General features: G+C 41.9%; 1 protein-coding gene across 2 annotated transcripts; it reads right to left on the bottom strand.

The window, feature by feature from the left end:
* Nucleotides 1-1,743: 1,743 nt before the first annotated feature.
* Nucleotides 1,744-19,130, bottom strand: LOC116891793 (tripartite motif-containing protein 30A-like). 2 transcript variants are annotated; one of them, XM_032893146.1, is made up of 8 exons: nt 19,052-19,130; nt 10,612-11,087; nt 9,171-9,266; nt 7,459-7,689; nt 4,871-4,893; nt 3,694-3,794; nt 3,439-3,465; nt 1,744-3,189 (listed from the first exon to the last, which is right to left on the bottom strand). In XM_032893146.1, exons 2-8 carry the CDS (start codon nt 11,029-11,031, stop codon nt 2,552-2,554), a joined length of 1,536 nt encoding a protein of 511 aa, XP_032749037.1. In that variant the 5' UTR covers nt 11,032-11,087; nt 19,052-19,130; the 3' UTR covers nt 1,744-2,551. The 2 variants fall into 2 exon arrangements, with proteins under 2 accessions (XP_032749037.1, XP_032749036.1); XM_032893145.1 differs by lacking the exon at nt 19,052-19,130 and adding an exon at nt 18,507-18,698.
* Between the last annotated feature and the right edge of the window lie 970 nt (nt 19,131-20,100).

The following is a 20,100-nucleotide window of genomic DNA, read 5'->3' as shown; positions in this document are numbered from 1 at the left end:
TTAATCTGTCCATTTGTATTGTTATTAGCCCAATTCTGTTTGGGGGAAATAGATGGAAAGTCATGTAAGTAGAGAAATGAAGTTATAATGGTGTTGTGTTGAAGAATTCATTACCAACACAACCGTTCTTCCCCCTTTATTAGGTACTTGTCTCATTGCTAAGACATTTATAAAAGCAACATTTGGGTCTGTCTGTAGTTGGTTCCTCCCACTGTGCCTTAGGTTTATTCTGCATGTTTATGGATCAAGGAGGCTTAGACAGTGATCAGCACTCACAGACACCCAGTTGTCTGGCTGAACCAGTGCTACTTAAGGCCATTTCACCATCTGCTTTGCTGGTGGGCTGTTGCATGAGCTGGAGGATTTATTTCTCTGACAACCACAGCACATTGTGGTGGAGAGGACAAATGTCTCTTCTCTTTGGCGTTCTTATGAACAAGAGTTTATACAGTACAAAAAAGGCCAGGGTTGCACTGCAGAGTTAGTATTAAAGGAATGGAAGAGAAAAGAGATGTTACCAAAGATATGCAAGCTCTGACCAGATGCTCTGAAACAAGAGGACATCCACCAGCCAGCTCAGAATAAAGCAATGGACTATCAACCACACCAAAGGAGGTGGGAGTAATATCTGAATCTCAGAAAGAACTCAGCATACACTCAAGGAGGCAACATGGATGGTTGGGCAGAAGGGCAATGATCTGACAGTGATCTAAGTAACTTTCCTATTGAAAGCAGATTGTCCTTCAGACTTCATGTTCAGGGGCCAAAACCATAAACAAAAACACAACAAAGGTCTTCAGTGGGAGTATGCCTTACTCCTTGAGAATATTTTTTTGAGAAGCCCACACCCATGCTCTCAGATGTGTCTTCTCAGGGCTTCCCCCGACCGCCTTGTATAAACCATCATTAAAATATCTATATTGAACTGCAGCTGTTGTGAACATAATGTCAAAGCATGTGCTGAACCACCTGAAGACTAACAGTAGTCTGTCTACAGGTAGACTGGAGGTGAAATGGGAGCAAACCTGGTCTTAAAACTTCTGGCTCCAATATCATAAGAAAGGAAGTATCTTTAATTCTTTTAATCTACGTGGCTGGTAGTATCTTGTTACACGTTTCGTGATCACAGTCCCATCAGACTAGTGTATTACCTTCAGAATGAAGATTGATGAAGAACTTGAGAAACCCTATGGATGAGCATTGTGGAGAGAAGCTCCTTGACAAAATGTGCCTTTCCCCGAGTAGCTCAAAACTGTTGGGAAGAGCTGGAAATTAAAATACATGGACAACCATCAGCCCTGCATGAGCTTTTCTGCAGTCACAATTTTCCTGACTATTTAAGATTGAACAGACTTTGGGCTACAGAGTTGTTGGTTCGTCAGTTAAGAGCATATGCTTTTGGAAAGGACCTGGGTTTGATTTTCAGCACCTACATGGAGGCTCACCACCTTCACAGGCACCGGGCATGCGTGTGGTGCGCAGACTTATACCCAGGTGCACATTTATACACTCAATATAATAAAATCTTTAAAAAAATAATTCAAAAACTTACAACAGACTGGGTCCTTTCAGGTCTGCTGTCCCCTCTGACCTCAGTGAGGATGAGGGTGACCAGGTGAGCGCAGCACTGGCCACACTGTTACTCAACAGTGCCACCATGTGTGTGATTCTGTGTGCCATACACACTCGACATTTATTTCTAACAGGAAACAGACTCCCATGGAACACAATTATGGAAGAAGATTGGACAGCTATGAAGTTAACATTTATTTTTAGTAAACATTTATTTACAAATTGTGAAAACGACCCAAACCCTGCAATTCTGAAATCTAGTTATTCTATTTCTTAGAACAAAATAGAGTAGTGGTTTTTATATATATTCTTGATTATTTTTTTTAAGCAGGCTCTTAACTCTATACAAGGGTGGCTTCAAATACACAGCAATCCTCCTGCCACAACTTCCCAGATGCAGGATGGCAGGTATGAGCTCCCAGGCAAGACTGATGCACAGTCTTAATGATCATTTAATTTAGTCACAGTGATAAGGCTTCTTGTGATGCTTCTCCTTCATTCTTTGGCCTACAGCTCAGGGTGCATTTCTTAAGCAGAGACTCATATAGGAGTCAGCATGAATAGACAAGTTGTCGAAGAACCTTCTTTAATCTTTCATTGATGGGCCGAATGAGGTTATAGGGACATGACAGCTGAAGCAAATAGCTCAGCTGTGGAGCACATCCTCACCGTGCACAAGGCCTTGCCTTCCATCTCTGGCATGAAGAATAAGAGGAATTTTGCATCGGTGTTATCTTACGCCGTGAGTACTAGACATTTGTCCTTGACTATATGGGAAGTGATTTGTTAGTCTCACCTAAAAACAAAACAAAACAAAGACAAAAAATACCCCAAGAAACTGAGAATATGGCCTAGAGAAATGAATATATTTTCCAATGAAAGATTAGAGACATGAACAAAAAGATAAAATAGTGCTGATGAGTTCAGGCACATGACATACACATCAGAACCAGAGACCATGCACAGAAACAGGTGAAGATTAAGAGTCTGGCCAGCATATTGTCAATGGCTCTGAACTTCCCATGGGGTTAAAATATGGAAAAACCCTATCAGGAAAGGAACCTGCACAAAATCTGTAGATAAGAGTGCCATGGTTGGAAATATTGTAAAACGAGAGGGTGCCAGCTGCATAGTCGAGGAAAACACCGACACGACAGGGTCGGACCATCAGAGAGAGGGTCAACACACTGGGCTTGTCTGTGAATGTACACTCCTCAAAAGCATTATACACAGAATTTCCCCACAGCCCTATAACCCAGAAGCCATATTTAGGTTGATAATGTGAATCATTACTAAGTCTCACACGATAATGTGAATCATTACTAAGATTCAAACGAAATAAGGGGGGGTTGGGGGGTCTTTCTGCATTTGAACGAAATATTGGATTGAAGAGGTAGCTCCCATCACTTAATCCCAGAACCCAAGAACCTTTTCCAGACACATCTACTTCCCAGTAGTGTTTTCCTGATTGGATAGCTGGGTATCCCAGGACACCTGCATGACAGTTTTCAGACGGACGGGCAAAATGTCTTGCTTGGTGGTCTTCATATCGTATCTGTCTTTTGTCGGCGGTAATGAAAATGTTTGGATTGTTGCTTTCAACCAGCGTCACTTGAACTGCACAAAACAACAGGACTGCATGTCATGAGAAAGACAGGAGACAGCCTTATCTGTGATGTTATTAATAGAAGTCTAAGAAGAAAGCATACAAGCACTGGAGAGAACGTTGTGCAGAAGTCACAGGAGAGGCAGAACATTGCAGGAGCATTACTTATTTTGGGAGAAGCAACATGAGGCCGAAAAGAAAATTAAGTTCGGCAAGACAGTGTGAAGTGGGTAACTTACGATGCTATAATTTTTCCTTACCCCAGTAGCGTTGGGCCTCTGTGACCTCTGAAATGGGGAAAAAATTTACAATATTAAATGCAAGCAAAGACACTGTAAAGTCCTTTTCTTCTGTGGATCAGGGGAAAAATTAGAAACCATACTAGGGTCAAGGATGAACGGTCATTTCCCATCTGAGATGGTCAAATCACCAGTAGCTGGTGTCTACTCTTCCCTGGTCCTATCTAGAAACCACTAGAATCCCACAGACAATTCATGTAGCATAACTCTCTTCACCTTGTAACACTTGCAGCATGCCTTGCAGATCAGGGGCTCGGAACACTCTTCTTTGTTCCTTGGGGATGGTTTTGGGCTTCCTCATCGAAAAAGTATGACTCCTAGGGATAAAAAACAATTGATCTACAATCCCTCCCATTGACCCCCAACTATCTCTGACATCCTCTCATTTCAATTCACAGATGAACTTGAGCTTTTTCAAGGATGCTGAAGAGGTAGAGGGATGGCAGATCATACCATGAATACAATCATGTCTCCTTCAACTTACTTTCAGTGTCGTGTTGGGATGGCCTTACATTCTTAGACCATGGTTCTTGCCTTCTAAAATTAAATAGTTATTTTCTCTCACTCTGCCTCCTTGAACTCACTAGAGATGATGAAGTAATAAATCTTAAAACAAACCAAAACTAATGCCTGAATAAAATGTGTGGAAGGTATTCCCATGTGGGAAATATGTCTTAAAAAGTCCAATGTCTTCAAAACCTTTAGCCAATATGGAGACTTGCAAATAACATCTGATTTTCAGGATCTCTTGAAGAAATTACAAACAGTTAGAAAAGATGAAGACAACAAACTAAGACTAATATGATCCCAGTGTCTCAGGAAAATCCTTGATGTGGCCAGGTGGATGTGCCCTTTGGACACAAGGACACCCTCTACCCACATGCTCATAGAGTAGGGGAAAGAAAAGGATAGTTGGTCAAATCTGTATCAAAAAGCCTTATGTGCACAGATCAAGACTATTTTTGTATATCTAAATACAACAACAGAGAAAGACTGAATGTCTTCTAGTCTCAGAAGAAAATGATATGAACATATAGGAATTTTCCCAATGAAAAATTCTGTGTATGCTGCAGACATACAAGACACACCCATCTACCTAAAACAAGGATCTGTTAAATCCAGATACACAGCCACATGCGGGTACACAGGGTGAACTACAATGGAGGTAAGAGTACCCTAATCTTTTTATCCCTAATCTAGCTACTGAGCTAAACTCCACTTCCCCACAACCCATCTCTCTACCATAGAATTGAATCTATTCTCAATATTGCAGTATTGATTTTTGATCAGAAATTCAGTACTTCCTCTAAATTGCCCCAACCTGGGAGAAAGTATGTTCTACTTGACAACTAGATCATTCTTACCACATAGAAAGACTGGAAGCCGTACATACCGTTTTATGGTGTTCTCTACACCCTAAATAGAAGAGAGAAAACAGAGTTAAGACTTCTTATGAAGATGAGGGGGTGAGAATCCTCACAACTGAAACTGTGTGAAAGAAGAGTCAGGACAATACACAAGGAGCTGTTTCCTGCAAGGGACAGTCTATAAAGGAGTTTATTAAGGCAGCAGAGATCACTGTAGGGGAAGCAGGCAGGTTCTCCACAAATGGACGCCTAGAGCCAAGCCCTCGGAGTGCACAACATGCTAGAAAAATGAAGCTGCTTGTGTTAAGGCAGTCAACACTACCAGGAAGTGCTGCTCCCTCACATACCCTAGGCCACAAGACCAGAAGACACCATGTAGAGTGTAGGGGTCTGAGGAAACCACTTGGAAAGGACTTAGAACGTATCCTCCTCACATTCTGGAATACAGGGAATATGGGGGCTATAAGGATCTACGTAACCCACTAGCTATCCTACACAGTACCCAGTAGAGCCTTCTAGGGTCAAAGGGATCTCTCTGAGAAGTTCATCTTTCAACTCTGCACAACTGTTTTAGAATTTCATTCCAACAGTATTCTTTTCACTTATTTTTTTTTTTATTATTATATACTCTACTTTTTTTTGGTAGAGGAATTTTAATCCAGAAACATGGATGCTCTGAGTTCATTCAAAGACCTTCTAAATCTATGTGATTAGGACTGAATGCAGACACTTCATATACCTTTAATTCTCCTGGCTGGAATACAGACTGGATACACTCTAACTACATAGCTTTAATCCCAAACAATGACATCTAATTGAGGGGCAGACAAAATGATGAATCAGAGAAATATTTGACAGAATAAGTCGGAAATAGGATATGCCCAACTCTCTTGAGAGCAGACAGGGAAGGGAGGCTCTTTAAGAGCAGTGCAGGAAAGGAGTCAGTGGGAAGTTAGGGCAGTGTGTGCAGTTCTAACATATGCCTCACTATGGTTTTGCTTTTGATTTGCTCAGTTAGGCTTTGGAATGGCTGATTTTCTGCACAGTCTTTACAAGACTTTTCACACATATCTCATGAACTTCCGTTCTTAGCCCTACATTTTTTTTCTCTCTCTCTCATTATTATGTCTCCTTTTAAAACTTTTGTGATGGTTTGTATATGCTTGGTCCCGGAAGTGACACTATTAGGAGGTGTGGTCTTACTGGAATAGGTCTGGCCTTGTTGGAGTAGGTGTGTCACTGTGGGTGTGGGCTTTAAGACCTTTGGCCTAGCTGCCTGGAAGCCAGTCTTCTCTTAGCAGCCTTCAGAGGAAGATGTAAAACTCTCAGCTTCTCCTGCACCATGCCTGCCTGGATGCTGCCCTGATGATAATGTACTGAACCTCTGAACCTGTAAGCCAGCCCCAATTAAATGTTGTCCTTCTAAGAGTTTACTGGTGGGGCTGGAGAGATGGCTCAGTGATTAAGAGCACTGACTGCTCTTCCAGAGATCTTGAGTTCAAATCCCAGCAACCACATGGTGGCTCACAACCATCTGTAATGAGATCTGATGCCCTCTTCTGGTATATCTGAAGATAGCTACAGTGTGCTTATATATAATAAATAAATCTAAAAAAAAAAGTTTACTGGTGTATGTTCACAGCAGTAAAACCCTAAAACAACTTCTTTAAATTTTGTATTTATATTTCTTTTATATCAATTTTATTTTATGTATGTTTTGCTTGCATGTATATCTGTGTATCTCATGTGTGTCTGTTCCCAATTAAGTCAGAGGGTGTCATATCTCATGAAACTAGAGATGGTTGTGAGCCACTGGGTTCTGGGAACTGAACCCGGGTGTCCTTAATAGCTAAGCCGTCACTCTAGACTTACTGTTTTACTTCCTTTTCTTTTTTAAAAGATTTATCTTATGTATATGAGTGTTCTATCAACATGTACACCTGCATGTCAGAAGAGGCATCAGATCCCAGTATAATTAGGTGAGATCCACATGTGGTTGTTGGGAATTGAACTCAGGACCTCTGGAAGAGCAGAATGTGCTCTTAACTACTGGGCCATCCCTCGAGCCCACTATTTTACTTCTTAGTTGTAGCATTTAATAGCTTTAATAATGAGAAGGTGTTGGATTCCCTAAAACTGGAGTTACTTTGAGCTGCAATGTGGGTGCTGAGAATTGAACCCAGGCATTCTAGAAGAGCAGCCAGTGTTCTTAATTACTGAGCCACTGCAGATGAAGAAAGCCTTGAGCTATTCTATGATGGACAACATAAACATCTCGCAGTTAGAAGTGGCTTTGTTTGCCAGTGACTAACTGGAGTAAAATGTACTTGAACCAAACAGAGCTCTGTAGAGAGTTGGTGCCATAAATGCCCATGGATCCAATAGTTCTCCTCCAAGGTTTAATTTTTGTGCTATCCTTGAAAAACTAATGAAAATAGAATTCCACTCTTTGCTGTTTGTGCATGCAACGATTCCTCCAGCCTCCGAAACTGATTCAAGAAAGAGTTCAGGAAGAGCTCACTATCATCACCAGGAAGATCCCAGCAGCAGAAAGGGAGGGCAATGGCTTCCATGTTTCCTGACTCTCAGACCCTGGCAATTCATGCAGTCTTACCTGCAGCATTTCCGTGGCTGAGCATTGTAACTGATGTTCCACATCTAAGATGAGGTCTCCTAGCAACTTACTCTGCTGAGAATACTCATTTTCAGACTCTTCCAGGCTGTTCTTAATGTCTTCCTTCTCTTGCATCAGCTTCTGCAATTCCTTCTTCTCCTCAGAGTCCATGATATCTCTCATTCCTTTAAACTCTGACTGAACATTTTCCACATCTTTCTGTATTTGATTCTTCAGAGATAAGAAAAGGGAGAATTATTCAGTTTGTGAAAATGTGCAATGTGTGAATTGTTTTTTCTTTGGTTTGGTTTGGTTTTTTCCCAGACAGGATTTTTCTGTGCAGCCCTGGCTGTCCTGGAACTTGTTTTGTAGATCCACCTGCATCTGCCTCTAGAGTGTTAAGATTGAAGGCGTGCACTATCATCTCCCAGGCTTGTGTGGGAATGGAGACAGGAAGAGGAAGGAACACTTGGGGAATTGTGTATAGCTTTTAGTGTCTGTTAATGACATTCCAGCACAAAAACCCTTTGGTCAGCTTTACAAAGACTACCTAAACCAAAATGGAACGCAAAGCTAGGATTCATCTTTCATACAGTTGTCTAAGACACTTGTTTCTGCTTGTAATATTCCTCATTCTATTTCTAAAAAAGACTTTAGTGTTGGAAAGATAACTCAGAAGTTAAGAGCACTAGCCACTGTTCTGGAGGACCAAGATTCAATTGAGCACCCACACGGTGACTCACAACCACCTGTAACTCTAGTTCTAAGAGATCTGATGTTCTCTTCTGACTTCCATGGGAACCAGACACACATATGCTCACAAAGACTCATATACTTAAAATAAAAATAAATAAATATTTAAAATATTTTTGATAAAAAGCACGTTAACAATATATTTATTTAAAAATTTATTCTTATTCTCTCTCTCTCTTTCCTTGTGTGGTGTGCATGCATGCGTGCCTGTGTGTGTGTGTGTGTGTGTGTGTGTGTATGTGTGTGTGTGTGTGAGTTTTGCCTGTCTGTATCAGGTATTGGGACCTCCAGAACTAGAATTATGGTTGGTTATGATCCTCTTTGTGAACATAGGGAACCAAATTCAAGTCCTCTTCAAGAGCAAGAAGTACTCCTAACTACTGTATCATCTTTCCACTCCTCCCTTGGCTTTTTTCTTTCTTTTCCATCTACCTTCCTACCTATCTACTGATCTACATCTGCCTGACTGCCTACCTACCTACCTAGACCAGGTCTTACCTTGTAGCCATAGCTGACCTTGTCCTTGCTATGTAACCAGATCATACTTTAACTTACAGATATCTGTCTGTTTCTGTCTCCCAACTTCTGGGATTAAAGGCTTACGCCATCATACCTGACATCTTTCTGCTTTTAACACCCCCAGCAGAAGTTAAATGCGGATTACATAGCCATGATCCACCCATTCCCAAGTATCTTCCCCAGTAAAGTCACAATTTCAGAAGGCATCATAGGAGTGAAACCCAAGACACAGTAACCATTCTGACCAAGTACCCTCCATGGTGCCAGCTCTTCACAGAGCCCAGCTCAGTTGTGATACACTGACTCTGCATCTCCATCTCCAGGGGAACCAATAGGGAGGAGTAATCAAGGCCCCTTGGTCTCATCAACTCCCAGGAGGTAAAAACCCCAGGTCTCTCCTGAGCCTCAGGCTGACTCCCTTAGGAAGGGTCCCCACTTGCCTGCCAGTAAGTTCTCTCCTTTTGAAGGTCATCTTTCCAGTTCTCAAATTCTTTCTTGTCTGCCATCAGCTTTTGCAGAGCTGCCTGCAGCTTCTCCTGTGAGAAAGGAATTGTAGCAGAGTCAAGCTGTGTGCTCAGTAGAACTGTTGTTCTGTTCAAAGGCCAATACCTTCTAGAAAGGAAGAGAGCCAAGGACTGCTACCTTTCTTTAAAAGATTGTGATGTGAATTATTTAATCTATTAAGAATAATTAGATAAGAAACTTTTAAAAAGGCAAACAGGGACAAAATTCACTTGGTCTCAGCAGAGTTTACAGAAACCCAGGGAATAGCAACCATAATCTAGGATTAGGAAGAAAATAATAATGTCACCACCTATTCAAAAGGATTTCCCATCTGCTTTCAAAAGGTGGTCTCAAGCCATGCCAGTAGGCGGTGGGGCAAGCTGTTAAGCTCAGCACTCAGGAGGCAGAAACAGGCTGATCCCTGAGTTCAAGGCCACCTGATGTACAGATCAAGTTCCAGGACAGCCAGAACGACACAGAGAAACTCTATCTTGAAAAACAGGCAAATGAACAAACAAAACGTAAGGTAGTCTCATTATGTAAAGACTTCTTGTCCCCTTTGCCTCAGAAATGTTGGAGTTACGGGCATCTGCCACCACACCCAGTTCAACTGAATTTTAAAAGCACTAATAGAGGAAACTACTATCAAGGAAAGAATTGGTAATTACTCACCTCTTTTAGTCTTTTTTTTTTAAAGATTTATTTATTTTATATATATGCATGCGTACACTGTCGCTGTCTTCAGACACACCAGAGGAGGGCATCGGATCTCGTTACAGATGGTTGTGAGCCACCATGTGGTTGCTGGGAATTGAACTCAGGACCTCTGGAAGAGCAGTCGGTGCTCTTAACCACTGAGCCATCTCTCCAGCCCTCTTTTAGTCTTTTTAATGAACTAATTAATTTTGTATGTGGGTGTGAGTGTGTGTGCATATGCGTGTGCATGCTTGCGTATACATACATCCATGCCAGGTATGTAGATAACAGAGAATAATTTGCAACTTGCAGGAATCAGTTCTCTCCTTCAGTGGTCTGGTTTCTTAGTTTAGACTCAGGCCATTATGCTTGGCAACCAGGTGTCTCTGCCACCCCTCATCTTACTTGACTTTGACATCTAAAGAATAATCTCTTCTTGGACATAAAATCTCAACAATATCAAACAAACTGTAAAAACATTTGCTCTAGTTCTAGGGTCTGTAGCCCCAGTAGATTCGATTAAGCTCGGTGGATAGTGTCATTCTTTCAGGCCTCAGTAGTTAACAGGATGGAGTGAAATCCCAGGCCTGGATTCTGTGGCGGTCAGGTAACTGAATGAGATTTCCTACCTGGTACTGTTTCCTGCTAGGTTTCCCAGCCCACCCCAACCCCCATCCTTACCTTGTACTCCTGGACCACCTCTTCAATGAGAACTGTTTGGTGTCCACGGTGCTCCTGAGATCGCTCACAAAGCCAGCAGATGGGCATCATGTCCTTCTTACAGAAGAGCTGGAGTTTCTCTCCATGCCTTGCACAAGAAAGCACCTTTGGCTCCTCTTCTGGGCTGGACTTGAACTCTTTGAGTCTCTGCACTATGTTGGCCACATGTCGATTGGGCCTCAGGTTCTTAAACAGGTAACTAACTCGGCACACCGGGCAAATGAACTCACCCTGATTGCATTTGCTGGATTCATAGTTCAGCGTGATGCAGGCTTGGCAGAAGCTGTGACCACAATCTCCACTCACAGGTTCCACCATCAGGTCCAGGCAGATAGGACAGGTCACTTCCTCTTTTAAATTCATCACGAATTCTGAAGCCATAGTTGCTGTGATCCTGTGTCTGACTCTACTGACTCCTCACACGTCTGCTCAGGTGCCTACATGATTGGGATGGTGAAAGCGGGCCAAGTAAGAAACAGAGGGTCACTCCATTTTCTGGTTTCTTCTTCACCTCTATCAGACTTTTGAACCATACAGTTAAGCTTCCCTTTCCCACATTATCTCCCCTGCTCTCTGAGCTCTTGGGTCCAAGCCAACCTGCCCTGAGCAGCCTGCTATCCCAAGGGGACCACCACTCTCTTACCACCTCTCCTCTACCTCCATCAGACTCCTGAACCATATAGGCAAGCTCTCCTTCCCCCACCCATCTTCCCTGTTCTCTGAGTCCTCTGTGCCAAGCCAAGCCACCCTGAGCAACCTGCTAGCCCAGGGAGACCTCCATTCTCCTGCCCCCTCTCAGCCCCAACTTCATTGGACCTATTCCTGAACTATATAGAACTTCAGGTCCAGAACCATACAGCCCAAGTATATCCACCAGAGATCTGCCACACCAGGACCATTGTGGTTGACACCCCCCACCCCCCATACCTACTACAAGAACAACCTGGGATCAAAATCATCCATATGGCTAAAGGCCCTGGGAAGAACACACTCAATAAGAAGGCAGTATGACACTTCCAAAGCACAGTTACCCCACTACAGCAGGCTCTGGATATCCTAACACAGCCAACACAGAAGAAAATGGCTTTACGTTCAACCTTTATAAAGCTGATAGAGGTCTTTAAAGAGGAAATGGATACATCTCTTACAAGACATAAAGGAAAATACAACCAAACAGATAGAGCTCTTTAAAAAGGAAATAAATAAAACTGTCTAAGACCTGAAAATAGAAGAGAAGCAATAAAGAAAATACAAACTGAGGCAATCCTGGAGATAGAAAACCTAGGTAAGAGATCAGGAACAACAGATGCAAGCATCACCAACAGAATAGACAGGAGATGGAAGAAAGAATCTCAGGTGTAGAAGATACAATAGAAGAAACAGAAACATCAGTCAAAGAAAATGTTAAAGCTAAAACATTCCTGAAATAAAGCATCCAGGAAATCTGGGATACCATGAAAAGACCTAACCTAAGAATAATAGGAATAGAGTAAGTTGAAGAGTCCTAGTTCCAAGGCTCAGAAAATAATCTCAAAATCATAGAAGAAAACTTTCCAAACCTAAAGAAAGAGATGCCTATAAAAATTCAAGAAGTTGGGGCTGGGGATTTAGCTCAGTGGTAGAGCGCTTACCTAGGAAGCACAAGGCCCTGGGTTGGGTCCCCAGCTCGAAAAAAAACAACAACAAAAAAAAAAAAAAAAAAAAAAAATTCAAGAAGCTTGTAGAACACCAACTAGACCGGACCAGAAAAGAAAATCCTCCTGGTACATATCAAAACACAAAATCTACAGAACAAAGAAAGAATATTAAAAGTGACAAGAGCATGTGATCTACTGAGAGGCTCCTCTTAGCAGCTGACTCAGACTGATACAAACACCCACAGCTAAAGAGTGGATGGAGCTTGGGATTCATATTTTTGGTTGTGAGCCTAGTCTTTAATGGCTGAGCCATTTCTCCAGCCCACTTGGGGTCTCCTATGGAAGAAAAGGAGGAAGGATTGCCAGCCCTGAAGAGAATAGGAACTCCACAGGAAGACCAACAGAGTCAACTAATTTGGACCCTTCGGCTTTGAGTCTGAAACACCAACCAACAAACATACACCAGTTGGACCTAGGCCTCCTCGTTCATATGTCACAGATGTGTAACTTGACTTTCATGTAGGTCCTGAACAACTGGAACGGTGGCTATTCCAAAAGCTGTTGTTCTACTAGCTGGGCTGCCTTGTCTGGCCTCAGTGGGAGAGCAAATATGGTGGCAAGTGGGTATCTGTAGCTCATCTGTGCCTTGAATTGAAGGGAGGTCTGTGGGTGTCCTGGCAGTCTAGACATCTCTATCTTCCTTTCTACTTCTCCATTGAGTGGTGGTAGGTAGGGCTCTGTGTGTCTATGGCCCGTCTCTGCCTTGGGGAGAAGTGTAGGTCTTTGCACTTGTGGCATGGAGGAGCACAAGTCTATGTCTTCCCCTTTCATGCAGCACTGCCTGGAATTCATTTGATTTTTTATGTGACATGTTTAAAACAGCTTTGGCTACCAAGCCAGGTATCAAGCTAGAATGAACAGATAAATGACTGCCGTCCACTCTGCCTCTGACTGAGAGACTGACAGAAACACCAACACCACCAACAAGGTGTCTCTTTGACCATTGCCAGGGGTGGTGGTGGGGGACTACTCTACATTCAGAGCTATATGGATGTTGTCCTTGGCAATAGGGTCCACAATGTCTGTTTGTGGAGAACAGTCCTCTGTCCTAGCATCAGCCTAGGCCTGTTGGCGAACAACTCAACTGAATAAAATCCAGTCCATCAGATGAAACCTTGCCTGACTACAAAAGATGGCCAGATACAGACTCTGTATCCTCTATTACTGGGAGTCCTTACTAGGATCACCCTCATAGATTCCAGAAAGTTTCCACACCACCTCCCAAATGCCCTCTAACTTTTTTTTTTTCTTTTCTTTTTTTTTCAGAGCTGGGGACCGATCCCAGGGCCTTATGCTTGCTAGGCAAGCGCTCTACCACTGAGCTAAATCCCCAACCCCAAATGCCCTCTAATTCCAACTGTCTCTCCCTCATTCCTCCCCCACAACCTGACCCCTCCTACTTCTATCCCCACCAGCCCCCACCAGTCCACCAGAAAATTCTATTTTATTTCCCCTTCCCAGGGATATACATGCTTACCCCTAGAGCCCTTTTCTGTATCTAATCTTTCTGGGTCTCTGGATTATACTTCAATTATCATTTATTAACAGCTAATATCCACTTATAAGTGAGTATATTCTATATTTGTCTTTCTGGGTCTGGGTTACCTCACTTGGTATGATTTTTTTTCTAACTGCATCAATTTCCCTGACAATTTTATGATGTCATTTTTAAAACAACCAACTAATACTGGATTGTGTAAATGTACCACACTTTCTTTAATCACTCTTTTGTTGAGTGGCATCTAGGTTGTTTCCAGTTTCTGGCTACTATGAATATAGTTGCAATGTACATAATTGAGCCATTGTCTGTATGGTATGGTAGAGCTTCTTTTGGGTAAACGCCCAAGTGTGGTTTAGCTGGGCCTTCAGGTAGATCAATTCCCAATTTTCTGAGGAACTGCAATGTTGATTTACACAGTGGTTGTACAAGTTTAAACCTCCAACAATGGAGGAATTTTTCTCTTGCTCCGATCCTCACCAGTATATGTCACTTGTATTATTGATAGCCATTCTGACAGGGATAAGATGGCATCTCAAAATCGTTGTAATTCATATTTCCCTGGTGACTAAGAATGATGAACATTTCTTTGATTTCTCAGCTATTTGAGACTCTACTATTGAGATTTTCTGTTTAGATCTGTACCCTATTTTTAATTGGATTATTTGGGTATTTGATATCTAATTTCTTGAGTTCTTTATTCTATATTTAGCATATTAAACCTCTATGAGATGTGGTGCCAGTAAAATCTTTCCCCAGGCTTTGTCCAACTGATGGTGCCCTTTGCCTTACAGAAACTTTTTAGTTTCATGAGGGAGGTCCTATTTATTAACTGTTGATCCTACACTAAACATGTGTTATTCAGAAATCTGTCTCTAGTGTCAAGGCTATTCCCCATTTTTCTCTTCCATTAGATTAGGTATGTCTAGTTTTTTTATGTTGAGGATTATATTGGATCCATTTATTAGGTGTCCATAAGTGTGTGTGTGTATGTCTGAGTCTTAAATTCAATTCCATTGACTAACATATTTTTAAAAAAAATTCTGTAGCTCTACAGTATAACTTAAAACTCAGGGATGGCAACACCTCCAGCAGCTTGTTCATTGTTCAGGACTGTTTTAGCTATTGTTTTTTCACATAAAGTTGAAAATTGTCCTTTCAAAGTCTGTGAAGAACTGCACTGGTGTTTTGATGAGGATTGAGTTGAATCTGTAGATTGCTTTTGTTTAGTGAGATGACTCTTTTTACTAATTTATCCTGCAAATCCATGAGCATAGACGATCTTCCCATCTTCTGATACCTTCTACAGTTTCTTCAAAGACTTGAAGTTTTTAATCATACAGGTCTTTCACTTCCTTGGTTAGAATTACCCCAAGATTATTTGAGGCTATTATGAAGGGTTTTGTTTCCCTGATTTCCTTTTCAGTTCATTTGTCATTTGTATAGAGTTCTTCCTGAATCTACGATAGTGTTCTGCCCTGCCCTGCCCTGCTACAGAGTCAGAGCCGTGTGTAGCTACATTCCTTCTCCTTGGACCTGAGTTGCTATGGTGTGCCTGAGGGTCTCAGGTCATGTTTTGTGGTAATTTCCATCTACCAGCAGTTTGATGGTGAAGATAGGATATCATTAAGGAACTGATCTTGAACTACCCCAGCCTCACCCAGGACATTCCCAAACAATGACAGCAGCATACACATGGGAACATTGTTCTGGAAGGATCATCTGAAGGGCCCTAGGAGAGGTTATGTAAGAAGAGTGAAATGATATGAAATATTTTTAACCACAATGGTATGAAATTAGAAATCACCAAAAGAGATTTGTAAAAAAAAAAAAAATTCACAAACGCGGAAATTATATAACATTCTCTAAATTAATGAGCAAAGAAGAAATCAAAGGGAGTATTTTTTGATAACTGAAATGACAATGGATGTACACATCTCAGCATTCTACCCTGTGCTCCGGACAGTCTAAGAGGAGAGCACACACGTCAGCAAATTCAGTATTCTACATAGTCTAAGAGGGAAGCCTGCCAGGACTATGTTAAATAAAGAAATAGCATCTCAAGTAAATAACTTAATATTTGGCCTCAGGGAAGTAGAAAAAAAATAAACTAAACCAAAAGTTATCAGAAGGGAAGAGAATGCTGTTGAGAACGGAAATACAAGTAGAATAGAAAGATCCTAGGAAAATGTAATGAATAATCTGAGTTGTTCTTGTTCTCTCTCTCTCTCTCTCTCTCTCTCTCTCTCTCTCTCTCTCTGTCTCATTTCCTCTTTCTTTCTTTCTCTCATTTTTGGGGCAGGGTTTTACTATGTAGCCCTGGCTGTTACAGAACTCTCTATGTAACCAGGCTTGCCTAGAACTCACAGAGTTCCTCTTGTCTCACTCAGCTTTCTGAGTATCGGAATTAGAAGCTTGTGCCCACTACTCCAAGTTCTTGTCTTCAAAACAATATGTAAGGAAGTAAAGTCAACAGATTCATAGCCATACTAACTTAAAAAAATAAAGAAGAGAAATAAGTCAAGCAAATTCAAGAATGAAAGCAGAGGTACAATAAAAAGCAATCTTTAGGGGCTGGAGAGATGGCTCAGAGGTTAAGAGCACTGATTACTCTTCCAGAGGTTCTGAGTTCAAATCCCAGCAACCACATGGTGACTCACAACCATCTGTAATGGGATCTGATGTTCTCTTCTGGTGTGTCTGAAGACAGCTACAGTGTACTCACATATAATGAACAAATCTTTTTTAAAAACAGCAGTCATTAGAGACTATTACGAACGAGTATACCCAACTCATTATATAACTTAAAGGAAATACAAAGGTCATGCTAATGTAATTTTGTAAAAAAAAAAAACAAAAAAAAAACCAAGAAAACAAAAAACAACATAGGAAATCAAAATCTGGGACAAATTAGTTACAAAAAAGGGTTCAAAGTAAAACTGAAAACCTCCCAACACAGAATCTACCAGGTTTCCAATACATTAGTTTCAATTCTTCTTAAACTCTTGCAAAAATATTACAGGAACACATATTCAGAGAACATTTTTTAGGCCAGGACCATTCCCTACCACTGACTTCTGATCAGGGACAAGAACCAATTGTTGGGAAAGTGAAACCCACAAAATCAACACTGACTGGACAAAGTTTGTTGATGTCCTCTGAGAGCCTAGATTAGCTTGAGTAAAGCTATGATATCCCTGATCACACTGGTTTTTCCCATGGCTCTCTCAAGCTCTTTTATCATTTGACATTTTTAACATCAATCAAGAATCTAATTTTCATCCTTTAAAGGTCAAAAGAGGGTGTGGCAGTCACATGCTCCTATCACTCCAGAGGCTTGGGGGTTGGGAGTGGGGGTTGGGGTGGCTGAAGAGCTGGGGACCAGTCTGGGCAACACAAAAGGCAGTCTCCAAGGAACCTTAAAAAGCTGACACTTCTGAGAAAAATCTTCAGATGTGTTACTCTAGCATTCTCATGGTATTTAGTTTTCCCTTCTTCAAATACCCCTTCCCCTCTCCTTTGGAACTGAACCCAAGCCTTGAAAAGTACTCTACCACTGAACTAAGCACAATTTTTTTTTTTAATGCTCTGAATGAGTCTTATTGAGTTGCCCATAATGTCCATCAATTTATAATCCTCCTGCCTTCTGTGTAGCTGGAATCTCAAGTTTGGCTGAAGTCTACATTTGTTTGGAGAAAATGGCTGAAAAGAAAGGAAATAACTGCAGTCATTCCCAAGCTTGGAGCTATCAAACAGTAACTAAATAATAGGCTCACAGACTCCAGTACTAAACAAAGAAAAACTCTAGGTTTCTTAGAGTAGTGGTTTTCAACTTTCCTGATGCTGCAACTCTTTAATACAGTTCCTCGTGCTGCAGTGACCGCCGACCATAAAATTGTGATCGTTGCTACCCCATTACTATAATTTTGCTACTGTTATGAATCATAATACAAATATATGATACGCGAGATATCTGAAGTGCAACTCCTGTGAAAAGGTCATTCAAATCCCAAAGGGGTCGTGAACCATAGGTTGAGAACCACTGCCCTAGAGTATTGAAAGTACCTCTCTCTCTCTCTCTCTCTCTCTCTCTCTCTCTCTCTCTCACTCACACACACACACACACACACACACACACACACACACACACACACACACACACACACACACATTAAAAAGCAGAGGCAGAGGCTTTGACCTAGCTCTGCTGTCGGGAAAGTGACTGTCTTAGAAAACAACATTCTCGGGGTTGGGGATTTAACTCAGTGGTAGAGCGCTTGCCTAGCAAGCGCAAACCCTAGGTTCGGTCCCCAGCCTCGGGGGAGAAAGAAAACAACATTCTGGATCTCTCCGACACGACATAATTAGAAATTACAGATTATGAAACCGCGGGGGTTGGGGTGGGGGTGGGGTACTTGATCTAGATAAAAGCCTTCTTAAAGTAACACTTTTTTTTTTTTTTGGTTCTTTTTTTTCGGAGCTGGGGACCGAACCCAGGGCCTTGCGCTTCCTAGGCAAGGGCTCTACCACTGAGCTAAATCCCCAACCCCAAAGTAACACTTTTTTAAGAGGAGGCACCTCCCTCAAGCTCCTCCGTTTGCATTTTCAGCCTGAGACCGGCAGCCCCTCCCCCCACCTCTTTTTTAAGATTATAAACTTACCCAAGCAAAAGCAATGTTTTCCTTCCAAAGTCCTCAAAACTTTGCTCCCTAAAATTGTTCCACCGGCTTTCAGACACCGAGAATTCGTAAATCACAGAAAATTAACTCGCCAATCCAGAATTTCAAGATACTTAAGACCCCACTCTAAGAGGAACCAAAGTTTGAGCGCTGGAAATGAAACAGAAACCACAACTCGACCGACCAATGAGGTGCCTCCCCCACTCGCTGAGGATGTTCTCTTCAGGCCAGCATTGGCTGTCTCTGGGGAGCTAGTATGATAAACTCTCCCACACTTAACTGGTTTTTTTTTAGAGGTTTCTGGAATTTCCTAAGACAGTTGTTCAGGCTTAGGGCAGAATCACTAAACAAGTTCCTGATCCTCTGGAAACCTGCCTGTGATGGAAAGAAAGCCTTCCCCATGGTTTCTCTTGCACCAGAGCTCCTGACTGGGTTTTGCCTTGGTGGCAAGTGTGGCCCAAAGGGAAGGAAAAAGGTTAGGGACAGAAAGTTGCAGTATTCCCCTGAGGTTGGAGCTGGACACTTACAGGATGAGAACCGAAAGGATGATGTAGTTCAGGGCAGCTGCCACACCAGCAAGATTTCCCACCCAGCAGGAACCGGATGGGGAGGAGTCATGGGCAGAGCCATGCAGAAAACCACCTGACCACACTCACAGCAGACAAAGTAGTGAGCTGCAGAGGGCTCTCCAGCTGCCCCATGGTCTCTCCAGATTATGTACTCTGTGGCTGAACAGACCTAGTCCTTTCACAGTGCTGATCTGATCCATCCATTCATTTTCTCCTTTCCAGGAGTCCCTCGCCAGAATATCTTGGAGGTCCCATTTGATTTAGGATTTGTATTAAAGACCTCTGGTGAACCAGTCAGCGTTCCTTGAATTAGAAGATGAAATCTGTAGAGTTGGGAATTCATCACCCTCCACCCCTCCATTTCATACTAAAAGGTAGAAGAGTCCTGCTTTTCTGTCACAGGGACCCTGATGCCCTGCCCAGATCCCTCCATTTAGTCTTCTCTGGTATTGTGGCCTCAACCTCCCTGGGAACCAAATATGGTGTATTCTCTCTGTCTCTGTCTGTTTATGACACTATGAGTCTTTAAATAAATTCCAGTTCCCCAGTAATCCTTCATAATATCCTCTTTAATCTCCTCGCTTATCGAAAATCTAGCACATTCTACTTTAAAAGTGGTGAAGTTTGGCCTGTTGCTATGTATTGTAAACCTCAACATAAAAGCAAAGCAAAGCAAACAAGCAGGGTCTTCCTATGTACTGAGCCTGACCTCAGATGCACAGAAATCTACCTGTCTTTGCCTCCTGAGTGCTGGGATTGTATCAAAACCATCATGAGAGGAACTATTTATTAATCTCAATAATACTTTACTCTAGCTGCATAGAAAGGAAGACAGAACAGAAACCATATTGGGCACAACTTACATTCCAGAAAACAGGTTCTAGAAACATTCTGTTGTTTATATTTCACAACACAGCAGAAGGGAAGGTTATTGTATCATTATCATCATGATCATTCACTGCAAAATGAAAAGTCATAGAGTTTAACATATTGATAAAACTGTAGCT

This window comes from Rattus rattus, chromosome 2 (genome assembly GCF_011064425.1).
Source record: "Rattus rattus isolate New Zealand chromosome 2, Rrattus_CSIRO_v1, whole genome shotgun sequence".
In the NCBI taxonomy this organism is placed as follows: domain Eukaryota; kingdom Metazoa; phylum Chordata; class Mammalia; order Rodentia; family Muridae; genus Rattus; species Rattus rattus.
This window is presented reverse-complemented; position numbering and strand designations above follow the sequence as displayed.

Coding starts and splice junctions, on each gene's coding strand:
- LOC116891793 (XM_032893146.1), bottom strand. CDS start 11,031: ATGGCTTCAGAATTCGTGATGAATTTAAAAGAGGAAGTGACCTGTCCT. Junction 9,267..10,611: donor AGGTGGTCCAGGAGTACAAG/GTAAGGATGGGG, acceptor CCTTTCTCACAG/GAGAAGCTGCAGGCAGCTCT. Junction 3,190..3,438: donor AGAGGCCCAACGCTACTGGG/GTAAGGAAAAAT, acceptor TGTTTTGTGCAG/TTCAAGTGACGCTGGTTGAA.